Genomic DNA, 20664 nt, shown 5'->3' with positions numbered 1-20664 from the left:
GATGGGGCGGGGGGGCGGAAATGCTCCAAAGCAGATATCGACATGTGTCTGATTTCTGAGCGTCCGTTTTTCAACCAAACACACCGGTGAGAGCGGAGCGAGAGCTGCCAGGTGGCAGTGAAAGGTGAGTGTGAAGTGAACCTGGGGAAGCCCGGTGCGTCCAGGACTTCGGCCATAGACCTCCCAGGGCCGACCCGCCTCCCCCGCCGAGAATTTAGGCACTCGCCTCGGCCCAAGCTGCTACCGTTTCCCGACCCCCTGGGGGCTAACTCAGCCGACCCCATAACCCCTCTGCAACCCCAGGGCCAGGAAAGGGCCCCGCCCCGTCCACAGCCCCTCTCCACCTTAACCGTGGCCCGACGCCATCTAACAACAGGCAGGAGGAGGGGCCGCCCATGAGGGTAGTCTGCCAGGTCCAGGCCTCTTGGGGTCACGAGGGGCCCGCGGGGCGGAGGCTCAGGACCGCCTCCCCACACCTCGGCACTGCCCCGGGCACAGTAGTTGTGAGGCCCGGCCCACCGCACGCCGTCCCAGGCCCGCGGAACCCCGCAGAGGCGGGGCCAGGCCGGTCTCCCGCCTGTCGGTACGCGGGGCCGGTACCTGAGAGGGCGCGGAAGAGGCGCGCGGCCGGCAGCAGCAGGTAACACAGGCACGACGCGATCATGGCCGGCCCCGCGCCCGCCTCCACTCCTGACAGCCGTCTGCAGAGCCTCCCTCAGCTCGGCCCCGCCCCCCGCCCGGCCCACGTGGTGTCGCCGCCGCTCCCGCCGCAGCGTTTCAACAACAACTTTATTAGGAGCGCAGGTTTACGGGTCGGCACGCAGGCAGTGGGAGGAGCCGGTTCCCATGGCAACTAGCCGCTCCTAGCTCCCGCTAGCCACCCAATCGTCCGGGATTAGAATTGAGCGCCTCTGGGAGGCGGAGGCGGGCGGATCACGAGGTTAGGGGTTCGAGACCAGCCTGGCCAATATGGTGAATTTCCCCCCCCCGTCTCTACTAAAAATACAAAAAATTGGCCGGGAGTGGTGGTGGGCACCTGTAATCCTAGATACTTGGGAGGCTGAGGCAGAAGAATTGCTCGAACCCGGGAGGCGGAGGTTGCAGTGAGCCGAGATCGTGCCACTGGACTCCAGCCTGGGTAACACAGCAAGACTCCCTCTCGAAAAAAAAAAAAATTGAGCGCCTCACTAGAGGCTCCATAGTGTTATTCAAAGGCCGCTGTTTATTCCCACTCCTGCTGCTAACTAGGTGTCCACCTTGTGACCACACTATAACCTCTCCGCCCCTCAGTTTCCTCACCTGTAAAATGAAGAGCTAGACTTTCTCTAAGGCTTCTCTTAAGCTTGACTTCTAGCCCTTCTCAGTCCCGAAAGGAAGCGAGTTCTCCATTTTTTCCTTTTTCCTGCCTCTACTTCCCTGTCTCAGATTCAAGGTCACAAATGAGCCCTACCTTGCTTCAGCAAGTAAGATTTTGTCTCCTTCCCCACCTTCCAAATGGGCCTTCTTTTCCCTAATCTAGAAAAACAGGATGTCCCACTGGTAAGGAGAGAGAGAGAGAGAGGAAAGAGAGGGGAGAGAGGAGAGAGAGAGAAAAAGAGAGAAAAGAGAAATTTCCACAAGCCAGGGACCAGTTCTCGCTGCTTGGTTGCTTATCTTGAGGTGTTTCTAATACAGTCCAAGTACCTACTGTAAGCAAGTACCCAGCTTGAAAGTTGTATTCTTTTATTTCTTTGTTTCTTTTTGTTTGGTTAACCACTAGGCAGCCCCCAGCCCTCCCCTCCATGCACACACTGTTAGCATATCTAATTGTATGTTTGCTTAAAAGTTCCAGAGAATAAATCTTGGAACAATATAGGCATCTGTGGAAATCTCCCCCACCAGGAGATTGCTTCAAGGCTACAGTTAATTTACAGCCTAGCCCAAGATGGTGCCAGCCGGTTCACCAAATGGGCAGGAACTCAAGGCAAGTCATTGGAACTCCTCATGGAGACCTGCACTGCCTCACCCCTTGCATACCCTCCATGCCAAAACTTCTTCTTAAAGCCTCACATTTTGCTTGGAAATGTGAAGCAGTTCCATTAAGGCAAAAGTCTGGACCGTTTTTCCCCACTGCTAACTTTGATTTATAATAAAGTCAGTCTCCTTCTACCATACCATGACCTTGCTCATTGCTTTTGCAAGTGGCTGAACCTGCATTCCCTAGCACTCCCAGCCACCACATAAGCCTCTGCTGACTGGTTGAACATAGCATATGTGACTAAATGAAGGCCAGTGCTGCCATCACTTCTGTGCCACCCAGCGCCCTCTTTGAGTCTCTCTTCCCCACTCCCTCCCTCAATCTTCTGCCCCAAACATGCTGTGCAGGAGGGACTGGACAATGCACCCAGTTTCAGTACCCAGTGTCTGAGTCGTGCAATTTCCAGTTTGTGACTGGAGCCTTGGTTGTTCAGGGAAGCCTTCTGGGGAGTCACCAGATCCTGGACCAGCTGGGTACATCATCACACTGAAAGGCTAAAAGGAGGAAGAAGGAGAGAGTTAGTATTGTGGCCTTCCCACTACTTACCCTTAGTTCTAGAGGTGGCAGTGTCTGCCTGCCTTCAGGCAACAGCACTCATCCCTTTGCTTGAGTTGAAGCAGAGGCCCTAGCCATCTGAAGGTTGGGAAGCTGCTTAGAAATTAGTGCACAATGCCGGATGCAGTGGCTCATACCTGTAATCCCAGGACTTTGGGAGGCCGAGGCAGGCGGATTATGAGGTCAAGAGATCGAGACCATCCTGGCCAACATGGTGAAACCCCATCTCTACTAAAAATACAAAAATTAGCCAGGTGGGGTGGAGCACACCTGTAGTCCCAGCTACTTGGAAGGCTGAGGCAGGAGAATCACTTGAACCTGGGAGGTAGAGGTTGCAGTGAGCCGAGTCATGCCACTCCAGCCTGGCAACAGAGCAAGACTCCATCTCAAAAAAAAAGAAAAAAGAAAAAGAAAGAAAGAAAGAAATTAGAACACAAATGGTGGATCTACCAAAGGTGCTCCCAAGGTCTGGCCCACTCATTTGATACCACATCAAAGGAGTGGAGAGTTTAAGCAAACCCTCCTTGTACCCTCCTTCCATTTCACACCATGAGTTACCCCAGAAGTCCAAGTTCCAAATCAGATCCTAATCAAGAGTAATGGCTCCCTTATCTCTACTGGGAAAATGCTTTCAAAATACAAATTTCTAGGCCCTATTCCCAGAGTTCTGATTTAGCAGCCCTGGAATGAGGCCCTTAAACACTGACTTATTCCAGTGCGTGGTTTGGGAACCAGGACTGCTAAAGGATCCAGTTTCAACTGGGCCATTCAGTGCACGTGTGTGGGCACAATGTGTCAGCCCAGCTGATCCATGTTCTTTCAGAGGCTTTTTCTGAGCTGGTTAAGTGAGGCTTCCTTCTTTTTTGTTTCCTGGTCCATAATCAGCTGTGTTGGAAGGTGTAGGGTGATATGAGGATCACAGCTCTGGAGTTAGACCACCTGAGTTGAGATCCTGGCTCTGCTGCTTTTTACCCGTGGAATCTCTCAGGTTGCCTAAGCTCTTGGGGCCTCTGTTTCCTCACTGTGCCTGACCCAGGGTAAACCCTCAATATTTACTATTACATTTTTGGATTTGGGCAAAAAGAAAAGCTCTGCCTGCTACTGACTTGGGATCTTCTTTCACAATTTCTGGCTAAAATAGGTCTCCTGCCCTTTAAATTGTAGTGGGCATTACTAAGCAAGGCAATAACTACAGGTTCCAAGGAGACTTGGCCTGCAGAAGTGGAGCCTTAGGCTTCCCCAGTCCAAGGGAAATTACAAGTGCAATCTGCACAGTCTCCAGCCTCTTCATGTCAGAAATACCCCAAGAAGGGAGATGGTTTCCTCCTTCCAGCTGTGGTAACAGTGAAGACAAATATGACAAATATGGATACACTTGTATCCATCACTAACATGGTTTCCAGGCTGCAGAGCCTATCTAATGGAGCAAGTGGGAGGTTTTGCAATACTTTGAGAGACTTAAGATGCTCTCTTAAAGGGACATTCCCAGTGTACAAGAAAGTTAAAATTTGAGGGCTCAAATTTTACTTATAGCACTAAGTACATATGGAATTCCAACAGAGTGGCTGCATTTATTAACTTTTCGGTTGAACATGTGCAAATATTGGGATGGCATAGTACCTTCCTCAGGATTGCAAAGGCTACTGACCAATGCCTAGAACAGTGCTATCCAAAAGAAATATACTGTCAACCGCACATGTAATTTAAAATTTTCTAGTAGCCTCATATAAAACGTAAAAATCAATCAATCGATAAAGCAGGTGAAAATAATTTTAACAATATTTTATTTGACACCATAGATCCAAAAATTTTGTATTTTAGCTTGTGATCGATAGTTCAAGATGAGATATTTTATGTTCTTTTTTTTTTTTTTTTTTTTGTACTAAGTCATCAAAATCCAGTGGATGTTTTATTTGTTCAAGCAAATTTGGACTAGCCATATTTCAAGTCCTGAATACTGCAAGGAGCTAATGGCTACCATGTTGAGCATGTGCTCAACATATAGGACAGACTGAGGAGATTTGCTCATCTTCAACTCTTATGATAACCTGAGGCCTCTACACTCCTAGTCATCTGGCTTCTCTGAGCCTAGTGTTTTCTTTGGGAGTCTCAGAATTTATGGCTAGATATTCCTAGAATGTGCCAGACTAGTCTGAATGAATGCATTCATTTGCGCACTTATTCACTGATTCATGCATCCATATGTTCATTAGAGATTTTCAGGCACTCATCAATGTTTACCCCAACCTCACCCTTGTCTTTCCTTGACCTTCTGCCCACTCCCCGATTCTTTGAAACTTTAGCCCTGGACTCACAGTCTTCTTTCCTACCTCTAGCCCTCCTGTCACCTGTGTGGATGAGCCATCCTAACCCCTGGAAGCTCATTGCCATGACCTCCTTAATGACCTTCATTTCCGTGTACTTCAGACACTCCCTGCTCCTTGGCTATGCTGTTTCCCCTCTGAAATCATAAATGCACTCACCCACTCTGAGGTGTGACTCCCTCATGGCTTTCTGCCTCTCCTACTTCTACTTCATCCTTTCTTTGAAATCCATCAAACGTTTGATTTATCTATTCTGTCCTTCTCAAGCTTTCTCTCAGTCATCATTTCTTTCTCTATGCAACATGGAATCCCCATGACCCCTCTTTTAAACCACTCTTCCCAATATCATCGACTCTCCTATCCATTGTTCTTGGATTATATCTGCCTAGGTCAGTGAAACTATTCTTCTTTGCTCTTACATCTGGGCTGCTGAGCACCGATGAATAAAATTAGCAACCCCATAGATTGAGGCCATTCGCGTGCTAGTCTCTAACCTCACTTCTGCCCTCAACCCTCCCCGGCAATTTAATTAGCTTTCTCTCCCATTCTCACAATGATCATTCTTCTCAGACTTGCTACCCTATTGCCTCCCTTCTTCCAGATCATCTCTCCATCAACTTCAGAGAAAAAAACAGAACCACCAAGCGTAAATTCTCTACTCCCTGTCGCAACAATGCACTGACCAGCATCTCTAACCACCTTCTCCTCCTCTCCCAACACAGCAGTCGGCACTTCCACCGTGCTCCGGACCCTCTTCCTCCTGTCCCCTGCGAGATGATGCTTCTACTACCCCTCTCCTTTCCTTCCCTCATCCCTTCTCATTAACATTTAAGCATGCTCAAATCACTCCTGTCAAGAAGCCCTCTTTCGGTGCCAGGTCCCCTCCAGCTAGCCCCTGCGTTCCCAACTCTCACAGCCAATCTTCTTGCAAGAACTGTCTGCCGCTGCTGTCTACAATTCATCACTCTCATTCATGCTCATTCCACTGAGATATAGCTTCCACCACCATCACACCAGCAAAACTCCCTCACCTAATTGATGTTCCTGACACTTTCCTTGTTGAAGATAGTAGGGTCCTGCCGAAAGAACATGCCCTGGGCATTATTATTTCTTGAATATGCTGTAATTTTGCATAACTTTCCCCTTCTTTTAAGATTCTCTTCCCTTGGTTTCTGTGACATTTTTGTTTTCCACCTGTCTTAATGGATGTCCTATTCTTGTGTCCTTCACTTCTGTTCCTCTCACCACCATCCTCTTCTTTCTTTCTTTTTTTTTTTTTTTTTTCTGAGTCTGAATTTCGCTCTTGTTGCCCAGGCTGGAGTGCAATGGTGCAATCTCAGCTCTCTGCCTCCTGAGTTCAAGCAATTCTCCTGCCTCCACCTCCCGAGTAGCTGAGATTACAGGTGTGAGCCACCGCACCCAGCCATCCTTCTCTGATGATGTTCCTAGAATTTCTCCTTTGGCCTCTCCCCGCCTCTTACTCCACTGTCCCCTGAGAAAGTCTCACCACTCCAATAGCTTCAAATACCATCCATATTCTGACAACTCACACATCTACATTTTTAGCCCAAATCCTTTTCCTAGGCCACAGATCCATAAATCTTTTGGCCTGTGGACCTCTCCCAATGGGCATCCAGCAGCAACTCAAAGACTCAACACAGGCAAAGCTGTACTCATCACCTCCCTGCCACCACCCTCCAAAAGACCCCTGCCCCAGCTCCTTCGTTCTCTCCTTTAGGAGTGGCACAACCATCTACTGAACTATCCTGGCCCCTGCTTTTTTCTTCTCCCCTTTCTCTTTTATATCTGATCGATTCCCAAATCCAAGTGGTTTGGCCTTCTTTGTATTTATTCAATGATCCACTTCCTCCAGCCACTCCTAACTAGTGTTGATTCCCGCCCTCCTCCCCCCAGCTTGATCAATTTTCCACACTGCAGCCAGGGCAATCTTTCTACTCTATGAATCGTATCAGGTCACTGCTGCCGAAAACCTTACTGCAAACTCCCACTGTACTCAAAATGTAAGCCAAGCTTGTTGGATTAATTGTACAGTCAATTCATCTCCCACCCCAAGAGTTTTCAGACCCACCTCTCAGCACCATCAAGGCTTATCTCATAAACCAGTAGTTTAAAAGCACAACAGTATAATCAGAGCACATGCTAGTTACGTGGTTTCTGAAATACTAGCCCCACAACAAAATTGAAAAGATACAAATTCAGCTGATTTTCAACAATAGTGAAAAAACAACTAAATGGTGAAAGAATAGTCTTTTCATTCAATGGTGATGGAACAACTGAATGTCCACATGTGAAACAAATGAATCTCAACCTATAACTTCACACCTATACAAAAACCAACTCAAAATGGGTCATAGAGAAAGGTCTGGAAATAGATGGCGGCGATGGCCGCACAACCTTGTGCATGTACTTAATCCCACTGAATTGTACACTTTAAATTGTTAAATTTAATGGTTAAAATGGCAATTTTTATCATGCATAATTCCCCACAATAAAAAAAAAATTTTAATGGATCATAGACTTAAATGCAAAAACCAAAACTATAAAACTTCTAGAACAAAACAAGGTAAAATCTGCAAGACCTTGGGTTAGGCAAAGAATTTTTAGATAGAACACGAAACGTGATCCATAATAGAAAAAATCTGATAATATTTGTATAATTTTGGCAAAATTTGACTTTATTAAAATTAAAACTTTTACTCTTTGAAAGACATTGTTAAGAGCAAGCCACAGACTGAGAGAAAATATTTGCAAATCACATTTCTGATAAAAGACTTATTTCCAGAATATATCAAGAATTTACCAAGAAAATAAACCGAGAATAAACTCAAGAAAATAACCCAATTTAAAATGGGAAAAAGATCTTAACAAAGAACAAAGGAGATATATGAATGCCAAATAAGCATACGAAAAGATGCTCAACGTCATCAGTCATTGGGGAAACACAAACTAGAACCACCGTGAAATACCACTATGTTCTTGGTAGAATGGAAGGACAAAACCAAAAACTGGCAATAGTAAATGTTGGCAAGGATGTGGAGCAACTGATGCTGTCATACAAATGGTGGGAATTCAAATGGTCATACACAGCTGGGCGCAGTGGTTTACTCCTGTAATCCCAGCACCTTGGGAGGCTGAGGTGGGTGGATCACTTGAGATCAAGAGTTCAAGACCAGCCTGGCCAATATGGTGAAACTCCATCTCTACTAAAAATACAAAAAGTAGCCAGGCGTGGTGGCAGGAGCCTGTAATCCCAGCTACTCAGGAGGCTGAGGCAGGAGAATCTCCTGAACCCGGGGGGTGGAGGTTGCAGTGAGCCAAGATCGCATTACTGCACTTCAACTTAGGCAACAGAGCAAGACTCTGTCTCAAAAAAAAAAAAAAAAAAAAGCCCACACTTTGGAAAATCACTTGGCAGCTCCTTACCAGGTTTAACATACACCTATTTTATGATACAACTATCCTAATCCTAAGTATTTACTCAAGGGAGAAGAAAGCTCATGTTCACACAAAAACCTGCACATTCATGTTTATAGCCATTTTATTTATTATCACCAACAAAGAGGAAAATATGAAGATGTCTTTCACCAGTTGAATGCATAAGCAAAGTGTGGTACATCTCTTTAACAGACTATTACTCTTCAATTAAAAGGAACTCTGCAGCAACATGGATGACTCTTAAATGCATTTTGTTAAATGAAAGAAGCTAGTTCCAAAAAACTAGATATTGTATGGTTTCATTAATACAATTTAGAAAAGGCAAAACTGTTAGGATAGAAAAGAGAAGAGTGATCGCCAGGAGATAGGGAGGGATGAGAGGTAAAAGAAGCAGCATGAGGGGCTTTTTAGGGTAATGGAACTCTTTTGAATGGAACTGTGATGGCGGATATAGGACTTCATGCATTTGTCAAAACGTATAGAACTGTACGCCACAAAGAATGAATCCTACCATATGTCAACCATAATAAAATCAACCAGAAGTGTGGGAAAAGATGAAATGCAAACCGTAGCAAATAAATCTAGCTGTATAGCTGGGCATGGTGGTTCACGCCTGTAATCCAGCACTTTGGGAGGCTGAGGCAGGTGGATCTCAAAGTCAGGAGTTCGAGACCAACCTGGCCAACATAGTGAAACCCTGTCTGTACTAAAAATACAAAAAAAAAAAAAAAAATTAGCCAGGCATGGTGGCAGGTGCCTGTAATCCCAGCTACTCAGGAGACTGAGGCACGAGAATCACTTGAACCTGGGAAGTGGAGGTTGCAGTGAGCCCCAGCAGCAGCGCAAGACTCCATCTCAAAAATAAGCTAATTAATTAATAAGCTAATTAATTAATTAATCTAACTGTATTACAGGTGAATTAAATAACTCACTGAACCAGATGGGAAGAAAGAGTTGACTGGGGAAAAAAGTATTTTGACTGGATACCGTTAAGTATAAACAACCACAACCTTATATACTAACAGACACTGTGCTCTAGTTAGTAAATTTGTTTCTAGGACTATGGCTTAGCAATTCTGAAACTAATTATGTATGTATACTAGAGATGCACAAGTAAGTAGATATATGGTAGAAAACAAGAGCCAGGTTTCTGGCCAGGAGAAAGAAATGACAAATAGAAAAAGGAGAAGGCATGAATGAGTCATGGAGTGTGGGGCTGGGGATCGAGGTATCAATATAGACTCATGGTTTTTGTTCAGTGTACATATATAGATAGACTGGTATGGAAATAAATATAAATGTGTGTTATGGATGGGTTAATTTATATGCACGCCTATGTATGTCCTAACTCTGTTCACCAAAAAGCCTAGAAGCAGTGACACCCACATGGTGATGAGCATATAGCTCTCAGATCTAGGTTTCCAAAATTCTCCTTGGAAAAGTAATTTTTTTTTTTTTTTTCTTGAGACAAAGTCTCACTCTGGCCCAGGCTGGAGTGCAGTGGAGAAATCTCTGCTTATTGCAACCTCTGCCTCCCGGGTTCAAGTGATTCTTGTGCCTCAGCCTCCCGAGTAGCTGGGACTACAGGCACACGCCACCGTACCTGGCTAATTAGTTATTGTGGCTCTGTTAATCTCCTCCAACCTGTGACATTTCCTGAATCTTTCTTTTGTCTTTCATAACCTTGACACTTTCAAAGAGTATTGATCAGATATTTAGAATGTCCCTAGTTTTGGTTTGGCTGATATTTTTGTCATGATTATTGGGAAGGGTGCCACATAGCTGATGTACCCTTCTTGGTGTGTGTCAGCAGTACATGATGTCAAGATGTATTATATTGGTCACTTGGTCAAGGTGGTATCTGCCACCTGGCTAATTTTTTGTATTTTTAGTAAAATAAGGGTTCTCCATGTTGGCCAAGCTGGTCTCGAACTCCTGACCTCAGGTGATCTGCCCACCTTAGCCTCCCAAAGTGGTGGGATTACAGGCGTGCACCACCATGCCCAGCCAGAAAAGTAATTTCTATGGAGCCAGAGAGTAAGGAAGGACTCAAAAAACGGGGCAGGGGGATGCCAAAAGGGCATAAGAGCCCACCTGAATTAAGTCCCAATGGCCAAAGTTGGAAGTTGAACAGTAAAAAAAATGATAGCATTGTATTGTAAGCCAAGGAATAAAATAAACCTGAGTCCCTATAGATATAAACAACTGAATAAACAAATAAGTGGCAGAGAGAGGCAACTCCTGTAGAAAAATTCCAGTCCATAAATGTAGAAGGATTGCGAACAGAGAAAATCACCAGGAGAACACCATAGTTAATTGTTGAGCATGACTCTACCAAGACCAGCTCAGTCGTAGAGACCCCAGCTCAGGCGGTGGTGAAGGAATTAAGAAACAGGAACACATACAGTGCAAAAGTGGGATCAGAGTGGAACCATCAGGGGACTGATAGCATTACCCAGCTGAAAGCCCAAAGCAGACTCTGACCCACATATTTATTCTTTGTGAATGAGTGATTATTTCTAATTAGCAGGTACCCAGTGTTTCTTCATAGAATAAAGATAGACTAAACAGGCAGATAGTGGCTGTTCACTACTAAAGTATAAATAAGCTAGACAGCACTCTTTGCGAGTCAGCAATGGGGACAAGGTCATGTATCCTGTGTTTTGGGAGCCGGTTTAACTAGTGCATGCCTGGTACATATTGCCTAATATTCTAGCAGTTTTCTGCCTGGGGATGGCATGGTGTTCTTGCCATTGCCTCTCAGCAAATAACATATACTCCATCATACACACGTCACGACCTGCTCCCAACACGATCCACTGATGGATGCTAACATTAGTGGGCAAAAATGTAAGCAGAAAGAGGATATTTGCAGAGTCTTAAAGTATCTAAGTCTGTATTGTATATAAAAGGAAAAATAGCAACTTTACTGTAGCAAAAGCTGGCAGATACCACCTTGACCAAGTGACCAATATAATACATCTTGACATCATGTACTGCTGACACACACCAAGAAGGGCACATCAGCTATGTGGCACGCTTCCCAATAATCATGACAAAAACATCAGCCAAACCAAAACTGGGGATGTTCTAAATATCTGACCAATACTCTTTGAAAGCGCCAAGGTCATGAAAGACAAAAGAAAGACAGAAAATGTCACAGGTTGGAAGAGATCAACTGAACAACAATAACTAATGTAATATGGCATCCTGGCAAGGACATTAATGGGAAAACTAGGAAAATACAAATACAGACTACAGTTTAATTAATAGCATTGTATTGATATTAACTTAGCTTTGATCATTTTTCTATGGTTATATAAGATGTTAACATAAGGCGAAGCTGAGTGAAGAGTAAATGTGAACTCTTGTATTTGTCACTTCTGTTATCTAAAATTATTGCAAAATTAAAAGGTTAATTTTTAAAATGTGAGCACAGTGGCTTATGCCTATAATCCTAACACTTTGGAAGGCGGAGGCTGGCAGATCACTTGAAGTCAAGAGTTTGAGACCAGCCTGGCCAATATGGTGAAACCCTGTCTCTACTAAAAATACAAAAAATTAGCTGGGTGTGGTGGTACGTGCCTGTAATCCCAGCTATTCAGGAGGCTGAGGCAGGAGAATTGCTTGAACCTGGGAGGCACAGGTTGCAGTGAACCAAGATAGTGCCACTGCACTCCAGCCAGGGCAACAGACAGAGCAAGACTCTGTCTAAAAAAAAAAAAAAAGAAAAGATACCCTTGGCCAGCACAGTGGCTCATGCCTGTAATCCCAACAATTTGGGAGGCCAGGGTAGGCAGATGATTTGTGGTCAGGAGTTTGAGACCAGCCTGGCTAACATGGTGAAACCCCCATCTCTACTAAGAATCAAAAAATTAGCTGGGTGTGGTGGTTCATGCCTGTAATCCTAGCTACTCAGGAGGCTGAGGCAGGAGAATCGCCCGGACCAGGGGGCGGAGGTTACAGTAAACCGAGATTGCTCCACTGCACTCCAGCCTGGGCGACAGAACAAGACTCCATCTCAATTAAAAAAAAAGATACCCTCTAATAATACAGAAATTCTGAAAAATAACTTATAAAAAGAAGTTACAGGTATTACATTTCAGGAATTTTAAAAGATACATACTTTTAAAATTATGGTTCTTAAACATTTTTATTTTTTCCAGAAATGACTATTATGCAAAAAATATTGCTGTCCATCATTCTAAAGAAAATTTCTGATGATATCACTCTCCTGTTCAAATATCTTCAATATCTCCCTTTTGCCTTTTAATTGCATTTGGATCTCTCCCTAAAACTGCCCTGGCCCTGTGGCCTCCCCTTTCGCTGCTTCTCTTCACAGCCTGTACTCCCATCCAGGAATCTGCTGCTTCCTTCATCCTGACCTCCTGGAAATGCCTTTTCCCCAGACCCTATTTGTCCAGAGCCCATGAAAGTTCCCAGTGTGAAGAAACCTTACCTTCCCCTGAATTCCCAGCGCATTTTCCCCAAAGACCCTTCCGCATTTCCCTGCTGCTGTTAGACGCAGGCTGGTGGTGCCTCTGTCCAGTGGCTTAGTTTGAGTATCTACCTCTGGATTTTCTCACTCACCCATTAGTACCTGAGACCAGATGGTGCTGTCCAAGTAGAACACCTGGAACCCTAAACCAGGTCACACAGACTCTCTGATCCCTCTTTCTCCCCTTAATGCTTCCTTATCCTCTGCAATAGTGTGGGCCAGCCACATGCCCTCTGGATCACCAGGACTCATGTCTACCTGATCATCCTAGGAGCCAATCACTCTCCCTGGCCTATTTGCTATTTCTTTAGAAGGACCACATGAGGTTGGGCCACCAGAATGGTGCTGCCACGCTGATTTAGGGTGATTCAAATTGTTTATATGAGCAAGAACTCTGCAAAAATATTTGCCAAGGACCCTCACCTTAGGGTGGCCTTGTCAATTTCTATCATGCATTGCACATGCCTTGAAAGGGTCCTGTCTTATTTATTTATTTATTTGAGATGGAGCCTCACTCTTGCCAGGCTGGAATGCTGTGGCACGACCTCGGCTCACTGCAAGTTATGCCTCTCAGGTTCAAGCCATTCTCCTGCCTCAGCCTCCCGAGGAACTGGGACTACAGATGCGTGCCACCACTCCCTGCTAATTTTTGTATTTTTAGTAGAGATGAGATTTCACCATGTTGGCCAGGATAGTCTCAATCTCTTGACCTCGTGATCCGACCGCCTCGGCCTCCCAAAGTGCTGGGATTATGGGCGTGAGCCACCGCGCCCAGCCACAGGGTCCTGTCTTAATCATGTCTGCATCTCCTCCCCACAGCGGTGCCTGTTTTAGAGTCCATAAATAATAGAGACTCAATAAGTGTTTCTCAGCATGAATGCTTGAAGGAATAAGTAACATCTCAGGCATCCATATTTCTTTTGATTCATGGTTCTAATCATGTTTTCCTTGCACAAATTTCTAGATCTTCCTCATTCTGAGTAACAAGAAAAAGAAAAGGCATTTTCACATCCCCAAGCCCTCCAGTCACTGACCTGACTGTTAATGTCCTGAAAACTTACCAAGAAAGAACAAATGCACCTCCAGATTCTCCTGACACCAAACTGCAAGTGGACTTCAACTCCAAGACAGGTGAGAACGGCCGAGTGTGGGAATGCTGGTTGAACGGTCTCAAGGTAAGCAGCCCCGTAGTTTGGATTGAATGATGCTCTGGCTGCAACAAACTGTAGTGATAGGACATATGTTCGTTGTGTTTTGCTTTTGATCTTCGGCTCCAAGGTTGAGATGCTGTCCCACAGGGAAAAGAAAAAAGGAAGAAGAGCTGGGCAGAAGAAAACTGACTTCACCCATCACTGAAATACTTCGTACCTGAAGCACAGCTATCTTGCAAGAAGAACATGGTGGCAGCTCTTCACAGTCACCTAATTAAGGGGCTTTGGTTGGGTCCTGACTCAGAGGGAAATACACCACCACTCAGAGGCCCCTCCACAGCACCTGAGCACTCACAGCTAAGCCTGGGCTTGGCCCCAGTGGACATATGAGAACAGGTGCCTGCCAGAACCACCCAGAGGGTGGGAGGCCTGCTGTTGCCAGGTCTACCATGTGAATCACAATGACTGCATGAGCTCATGGAATGTTGAAGATGAAATGAAAGTGGCTACTAAGTCACAAAGCCGCAGGTGGGTGGGCATCTTTTCCACAGGGCTCCCAGCAATAGAGCAGTCCCACTCTCCCAGATGAGCTGGAGAAAGAGCCACCTCTCCCAGACAGAGTTGGGGTCAAATTCATGCGCATCCCATACCCACCAAAGCCCACTCTTCCCAGGGCTTGCTGAGAGGGAAGAATAACTGCAGGCTCCCCTAGGGTGTGCCCACGTGAGGGAAGTACACAAAGTTTGAGACAGAGGTGAATGGAGAGGTGTGCTTCTTGGGGAAGCAGTCAAGAGGTGGCAAGAAGTTGAGTTGCCCTCAAGAGGGTCCTGGCACTATGGACGATGACAAATCTCTTCAGCCTGAGACAGAAGGTGAAAGGGCATCCCACCTCTCCACTCAGGCCTATCCCCGCTGCCTCAGTACAACACCTAGAGATCACAGGACCCTGAAGCCCACTTCTTTCCTCACCTGGGACCCTCTAGAAGTGGGATGATGTGTGACATTGACTTAGGTTCAGAGCTCAGCAAACAGGAAGAGTTGGCTGCAGTGCTGTGCTAGAACTAGCTATATTGGCTCTAGCCAGCTTTAATTTTTAAATGGGCTGGTTGATATCATATTTATAGTTTGAAATCAGCCACATTGGGAAGATTTACACCACATGAATTGGCTAACACTATGAATCAGGATGCTTTTGGTGTTGTTTATTGTTGTTTCTTTTCCCGGAGAATCAGTTGTTAAATATTTACCAGCATTCTACTGGTTGAATGGAATTCTAAATTGTTTGACAAGGAAATTAAGACTCAGAAATTCATCACTTTTCTAAGGGCACTCAGCAGTCTGGCAGCCAAGCTGCTGTCTGTCTTCTAACTACCAGGCCACTGCTACCTGCACTGTGTATCCCACAGACCGGCTGGAAGATTAATGTTGGGACCTGGGTCTATGGAGAAGGACTAAGAAAGGCCTACCTGGACTCATTAGGAACCCCACCATCCTAGAATCTGGGTAGTCAAAACTTGGGATCCCTGCCACAGATGCTCATCCCACCCAATCACCCAGTGAGTAGGTTGGCTAAGTTCTGGTAGGTCATCCAGAGTCATGGCATGACTTCTTGAAACTGTTGAGTCCTGCTGATGCCCGAGAATTGGGCTCTGGATTTTATGTGTGGCTTCCAGAAGCCCTTGGCTTTCAGGAGTCTATGGCTGATCACAGGTCAATGGCCCAGAGGTGGGAAAAAAAACCACATCTAGCAAGTGCAGAGGACTGGAGTGAAGGTAGCTTTGCTCCTCTCACCAATGTCTCATCAGATCAGAACTCATGTATTTAATTATAGAAGATCATTTCGACCCAAGGGAGATTTTCAAGCCCCTCCTTCTTCCTGATCACAAAATCAGTGTTAGATTGGAAGGAAGAGAAGCTAAGCCAAATTCTTAGGAATCAAGTTCTCTCTCTCGTTCTCTGGAACTGCTCCTGGCCCATTGGTCCATTTTATTTTCTATTTGACCTAAGTTGCTACCTGCCCTGCCCTGCCCTGCCCTGCCCCTCCCTGTCCTACCCTGCCCCTTATACTCCCTGGCACCATTTGTGCCTGACAATAAGGAAGCCTCTGTATTGGACCCATCCTTTCACCTGAAAGAGTAACAGCAGACCCTGAAACCCACCCAAACATTTAAGAAGGGGAAAGTGTGAGCAAGGAGCCAATCTTCAAGGCAGGCCCCAGACAGGGAAGCGGGCAGAGGCAGCCAGTCTCCATGGAGCAGCAGGAAGTTAATTTCACAAGCCCCTGCAGACCCTGCAGCCGGAGGCACTGCTATTAGGGAAGGGAGGTTTGTAGAGCAGACTTGCCCTGGCAGGGCTTGGCACCTTGAGGACCTGGGACTCTGAGGAAGGGAGTAGAGACGGAAGGGTGGCGGAAGGCTTTATTCCAGGCATTGAGGAGATACATTTTTCTTCCAGATGAGACTCCAACCGAGCCAGCACCACAGAGCAGCGATGAAGCGCTCTACTGTGAGGCTGAAGTCCCGCAGACTGTCAGAAAAGTGAAACCAGACCGGGAGAATTCAGAAACAGACCTGGAAATTGAAGGTGAGCGTGGACATTCGGGGGCAGTCAGGGCAGCCTCTCCTCAGAAGCTGAAGTCGGGTTTTCGGAAGCTGCCATCTCACTCTTTTCCAGAGTCTCCCTGTGGACAGCCTGTGGAGGGCATGTGGCAGAAAGGCTTGTGCTCAATTTTGCCTGGAGTCCCTCTCCAGGCTGGCCAGAGATAGCAGCTGCAGCTTCCCACGCTTGTCACCTGCCTCAAGAGCAGTGCCCTCACGTCGGCTTGTTAAAAGTAAAATCAATATACAAACAGGGTTTTCTGGTCCTCTAAACATTTCCACATGGGGCATCCTATGCGATTTTTTTTCAATAGTCCTAGGAGGTAGGCATCATTGCCCGTTTTCAACAGAAGAGGAACTGGGCCTTAGAGAGATGATAGGCATGGCCCAGGGATAGCGGGATTTTGCCCAGCACGTTGGCTGACCAATCCCATGTCTGACTCACTCTGAGTCCTGCCCTATTCCATACTCCAGGCCCCTGCAGTACTTCTGTGGCACATCTTGCATCCCAATGACTTCCCCACACTCACCTTGGAGCTCTGGTTTCCCCTACTGTTCTTGATAAATCGAAGCATGCCTGGGTATCGGGACTGGCAGAGCTGAAACAAAGACTCTGTGAATGCAAACAACACCTCCACCCTCTCTCTCCTCCCAGTTTCCCCGAGAAGGGAAGCACCAGAAGAGAACACTTGTGAAGCAAGGGGAGAATGACACTGGTTCCATCGGAGGGGCCAGCCTCAAGCTTCCCAGGCCAAGGCTAGCACAGTTGCCCTTCCTCTCCTGTGGCCTTGCAACTTGGCTGGTGGGCAGTGATTGGCAGGCCGAAGAGAAGGAGGAAGGCCCCTTCTGCCAAATTAAACTGTGAAGTTCATCTGCATAGAGTCAGCTTATAAGCCTCCCCACTGTGGTCAACATACAACATACAACTTCACCCCTCTATGCAGACCTCCTCCCCACTGTCCCCCAGGCAGCTTGTTGCTGTTTTACTGGCTTCTTGTCCACTTCAAGCCTGTCGCTAATGTTGCTTCCAACACCCGACTTCATTCACCTGGTTGGAGAAGGTGGCAAAGGACGACACTGGACGTTTGGCCCAAGGGTCCCGATTCTGTCTCACTCCCCCTCCCTCTTCCCTCCAACCACAGCAAGTGCTAACGCTGTTGCAAGCTGCCCATAAAATATAACCACAGGGAACACAGCTAGAAAGGGTCAGCATCAAACCCAGAGGAATTAGTCCCAGGGACGAAACCGGGGGTTACCTCCCCTGCTTTGGCCAGCAGGAACCTCTAATGTCTAAATTTGGCACCAAAAACCCTGTTCTGAACAGAAATGCTGGGCTCTGCAGCTCTGGCTCCTGGTGCCCCTGCAGTGGGTGCTGAGACACTGGGAATAGGCAGGGAGGGCATGGGAAATAGGCCAGCTGGGAGCAGTGTCGGCTGTGAGTCTATCAAAGAGGGAGAGAGGAGCCTGGTTTGCTCACTTGACATGAGCTGTTTTTCTCTACAACAGTGGTTCTCACCTGGAAGCAATTTTGCACCAAGGAGACATTGGGCAAACCAGGGCATGGGGCGTTGCTACTGGCATCTTGTGGGCCCACGCTAGGGATCCTACTGAACACCTTACAACGTACAGGACAGCACTCAGAACAGAATTATCCAACCCAAAATACCTGCAGTGCTGAGGTTGAGAACGCTGCTGAACAAGCATCCCAAAGAGAAGTCTGATTTATAGCTGTGCTTGCAAAATCAGCTTCCCAGTAAAGCAGTTGTTCTTTCACCAACAAAGCTCCCATTGTCAGCCCTAGACTTGTTTGCGGGGGTTGGCCAAAGGCCCTGGGATCCGAAGGAAAAACAGATGCAGACATAGACGCCAGCTGGCCCCAGGAAGCCCTGCCATAGGCTGGACTTGCCTAATGAGGACACAGCTGTGGGGCACCCAGAATCCAGGGAGGTTCAATGCCCAGTAATCCCGGGCCAGCCTGGCCTAAAGCCTAAGAAATAAGGGCCCCCAGGGATTAGAATGGAAAGGTGCAGTCCCTACTTCTGTTAGCTGGTTTTAGCACTCACCAACTGTGTGTTGTTTGAGGCTAGACTTATCATCCATAAAGCAAGGATGACAGTCCTTTTTATAAGGAAAATGGCATCCTAGCCTTTGAAAGAAGATAGACCACTCACTGCAAGCAGGCTTGTTTCTCACTGATTTGGAGGTTTTTCCATATTCACTGGACAGAGTCTCACTCAGTGCTGTTGGGATTTTAAATGTTGGTGCCTCTCTAAGTCTTTGGTGAAGCTTTGTTCATGACTCACAACTTTTAATAGTTGTAGCAAAATTAAAAGTGAAATAGAGACTCCATCAACCATCAGAAGTCATCTGCTTTTTGATCTTTCAGATGTGTCCAAAGGTGGGCAAGAGGGTTTGGACCTTTCTAAGTCTTTGATGACCTGTCATTGGATGTGGCCAACCTGGGCAGGTGGGGTGAAACACACTGCTCACTTCTAGAAAAGCTTCTGGCCTAAAACCATGGGCCTCATCTACCCAAAGAGAGACATTCATCTGGGGCTTCCTGGAGTTAGAGTCTCCCTCTCCCATCATGGACTGACTTCTCAGACTGGAGCTGGCTTCTTAGCACATACCCACAGGGACAGATCCTCCAGCAGAGGCGGGTGTAGACATAAGTGAATGTCACCTGGGGCTAGAGGGGAGAGAAGGCAAAGGTGGAAGAGAAATCCTACTAGAGCCCATCTTTCTCTGCAGATAATGAGAAGCTTTTCACCACTGGACAAAAGGAGCTGTACCTGGAGGCCTGCAAACTGGTGGGTGTAGTGCCCGTCTCATACTTCATCCGGAACATGGAGGAGTCCTACGTGAACCTCAACCACCACGGCCTGGGCCCCAGGGGTACCAAGGCGATTGCTATAGCCCTGGTGGTAAGCATGCTAGCGGCGGCTCATGAAGCCTGGTGGAGGTGGAGGGTTGGCAGGACAGCAGCAGGCCCAAGATTCAGAGGGCCTCTCCTGTGGAGGCTATATAGTGACCTTTATGCCCACACTGCCCTGGGCCCTGCTTGGCTGCCAGATGATTTCCCCAACAGGCATGAACTCCTCTTTAGCTCCTGGTACGAGGCTGCTAGCGACCTAGGCCTTAGAAGTCTATGCTCCCTTCAGAAACTCTGGGGAGAAAAAAATAGAAGTCTATATACTCTTTACTGTTCAGGAAACAAAGGCACCAGCCGCTGGGCCCATGAAAAGTGACTGGGCCCAATTATCAATGTAAGAGCACCAATAAAATACCAGCCTGGGTCTTCATTGTAAAGCTCACCTTTGCTATAAATGGGTTTACTGCTGACCCATTCCATTCAACATCTGCCTTTTACCACATTCTGATTCGTAAAGACCACACTGTAGAGTACATCAAGTTTTCCCATCGAAATAGTATTATCTCTTAGCTTGGCATAACCAAACAAGGAATTGACCTTGAGTTCATCATGACTTTTTATAATTATAATTGCTTTGCACACAAACTGACTCCCATCACAGAAAAACAGAAGACCTAACAACTGCATGTCAGCACAATACTGTTCACTTAGAAAAGTAAACAGAAAACTCCATTATGAAAAAGCTTAGTAAGGTAGAGAAGAGGTAGATGTGTCTTTCGAGGTGACATTTAAAATTAGTAATATTTAAATTATCCATGGAAAGAATGAACAGAGAAAAATAAAGAGGACTTACAAGACCACCAGGTTTATATGGCCGCTGTGCAGTAAGGACCAATATACCGAAACAGCAGAGTTTTCAACAAAGAAAGAGTTTAATGATCACAGAGTGGCCAAGCAAGCACATGAAAGGAACCCTTCCATCCATTTCCCTAAGGAGTTCTGGTCTAGAGTTGTTTGTTTGTTCTGCATGAGACAGGATCAAGTAACCCATCAGGAATGACATCTGACCCCAACAAAATTACATTTCACCCCTACTACACAACTAAAGACATCCTCAGACTAATTTTTCTTCTCCTATGCCTAATGAGCCTAACCTTATTTACACCTGACCTTTTAACTGACCCAGACAATTAC

General features: G+C 46.3%; 2 protein-coding genes across 4 annotated transcripts in view; one reads left to right on the top strand and one right to left on the bottom strand.

Moving 5' to 3' along the window:
* Nucleotides 1-789, bottom strand: part of ANGEL1 (angel homolog 1) — a 26142-nt gene extending 25353 nt beyond the window's left edge. Inside the window, exon 1 of one of the 3 annotated variants that reach the window (XM_037738509.1) lies at nucleotides 601-789. In XM_037738509.1, the coding sequence (XP_037594437.1) occupies nucleotides 601-664 (64 nt within the window). In that variant the 5' untranslated portion in view covers nucleotides 665-789. Of the gene's footprint in view, nucleotides 1-344 lie in introns of all 3 variants that reach the window. The other 2 variants (XM_017528571.2, XM_017528573.2) reach the window with 2 other exon arrangements.
* Nucleotides 790-14836: 14047 nt separating this feature from the next.
* The window catches only part of LRRC74A (leucine rich repeat containing 74A), a 51611-nt gene continuing 45783 nt past the window's right edge, over nucleotides 14837-20664 (top strand). Inside the window, exons 1-3 of the mRNA XM_037738578.1 lie at nucleotides 14837-14873; nucleotides 16456-16584; nucleotides 19350-19522. Coding sequence (XP_037594506.1) covers nucleotides 14837-14873; nucleotides 16456-16584; nucleotides 19350-19522 — 339 coding nt within the window. The remainder of the gene's footprint in view (nucleotides 14874-16455; nucleotides 16585-19349; nucleotides 19523-20664) is intronic.

The sequence above is a fragment of the Cebus imitator genome, unplaced genomic scaffold (genome assembly GCF_001604975.1).
Source record: "Cebus imitator isolate Cc_AM_T3 unplaced genomic scaffold, Cebus_imitator-1.0 Scaffold54, whole genome shotgun sequence".
Taxonomy (NCBI): Eukaryota; Metazoa; Chordata; class Mammalia; order Primates; family Cebidae; genus Cebus; species Cebus imitator.
The sequence above is the reverse complement of the archived record's forward strand: the minus strand, read 5'-3'. Positions and strand labels throughout refer to the sequence as shown.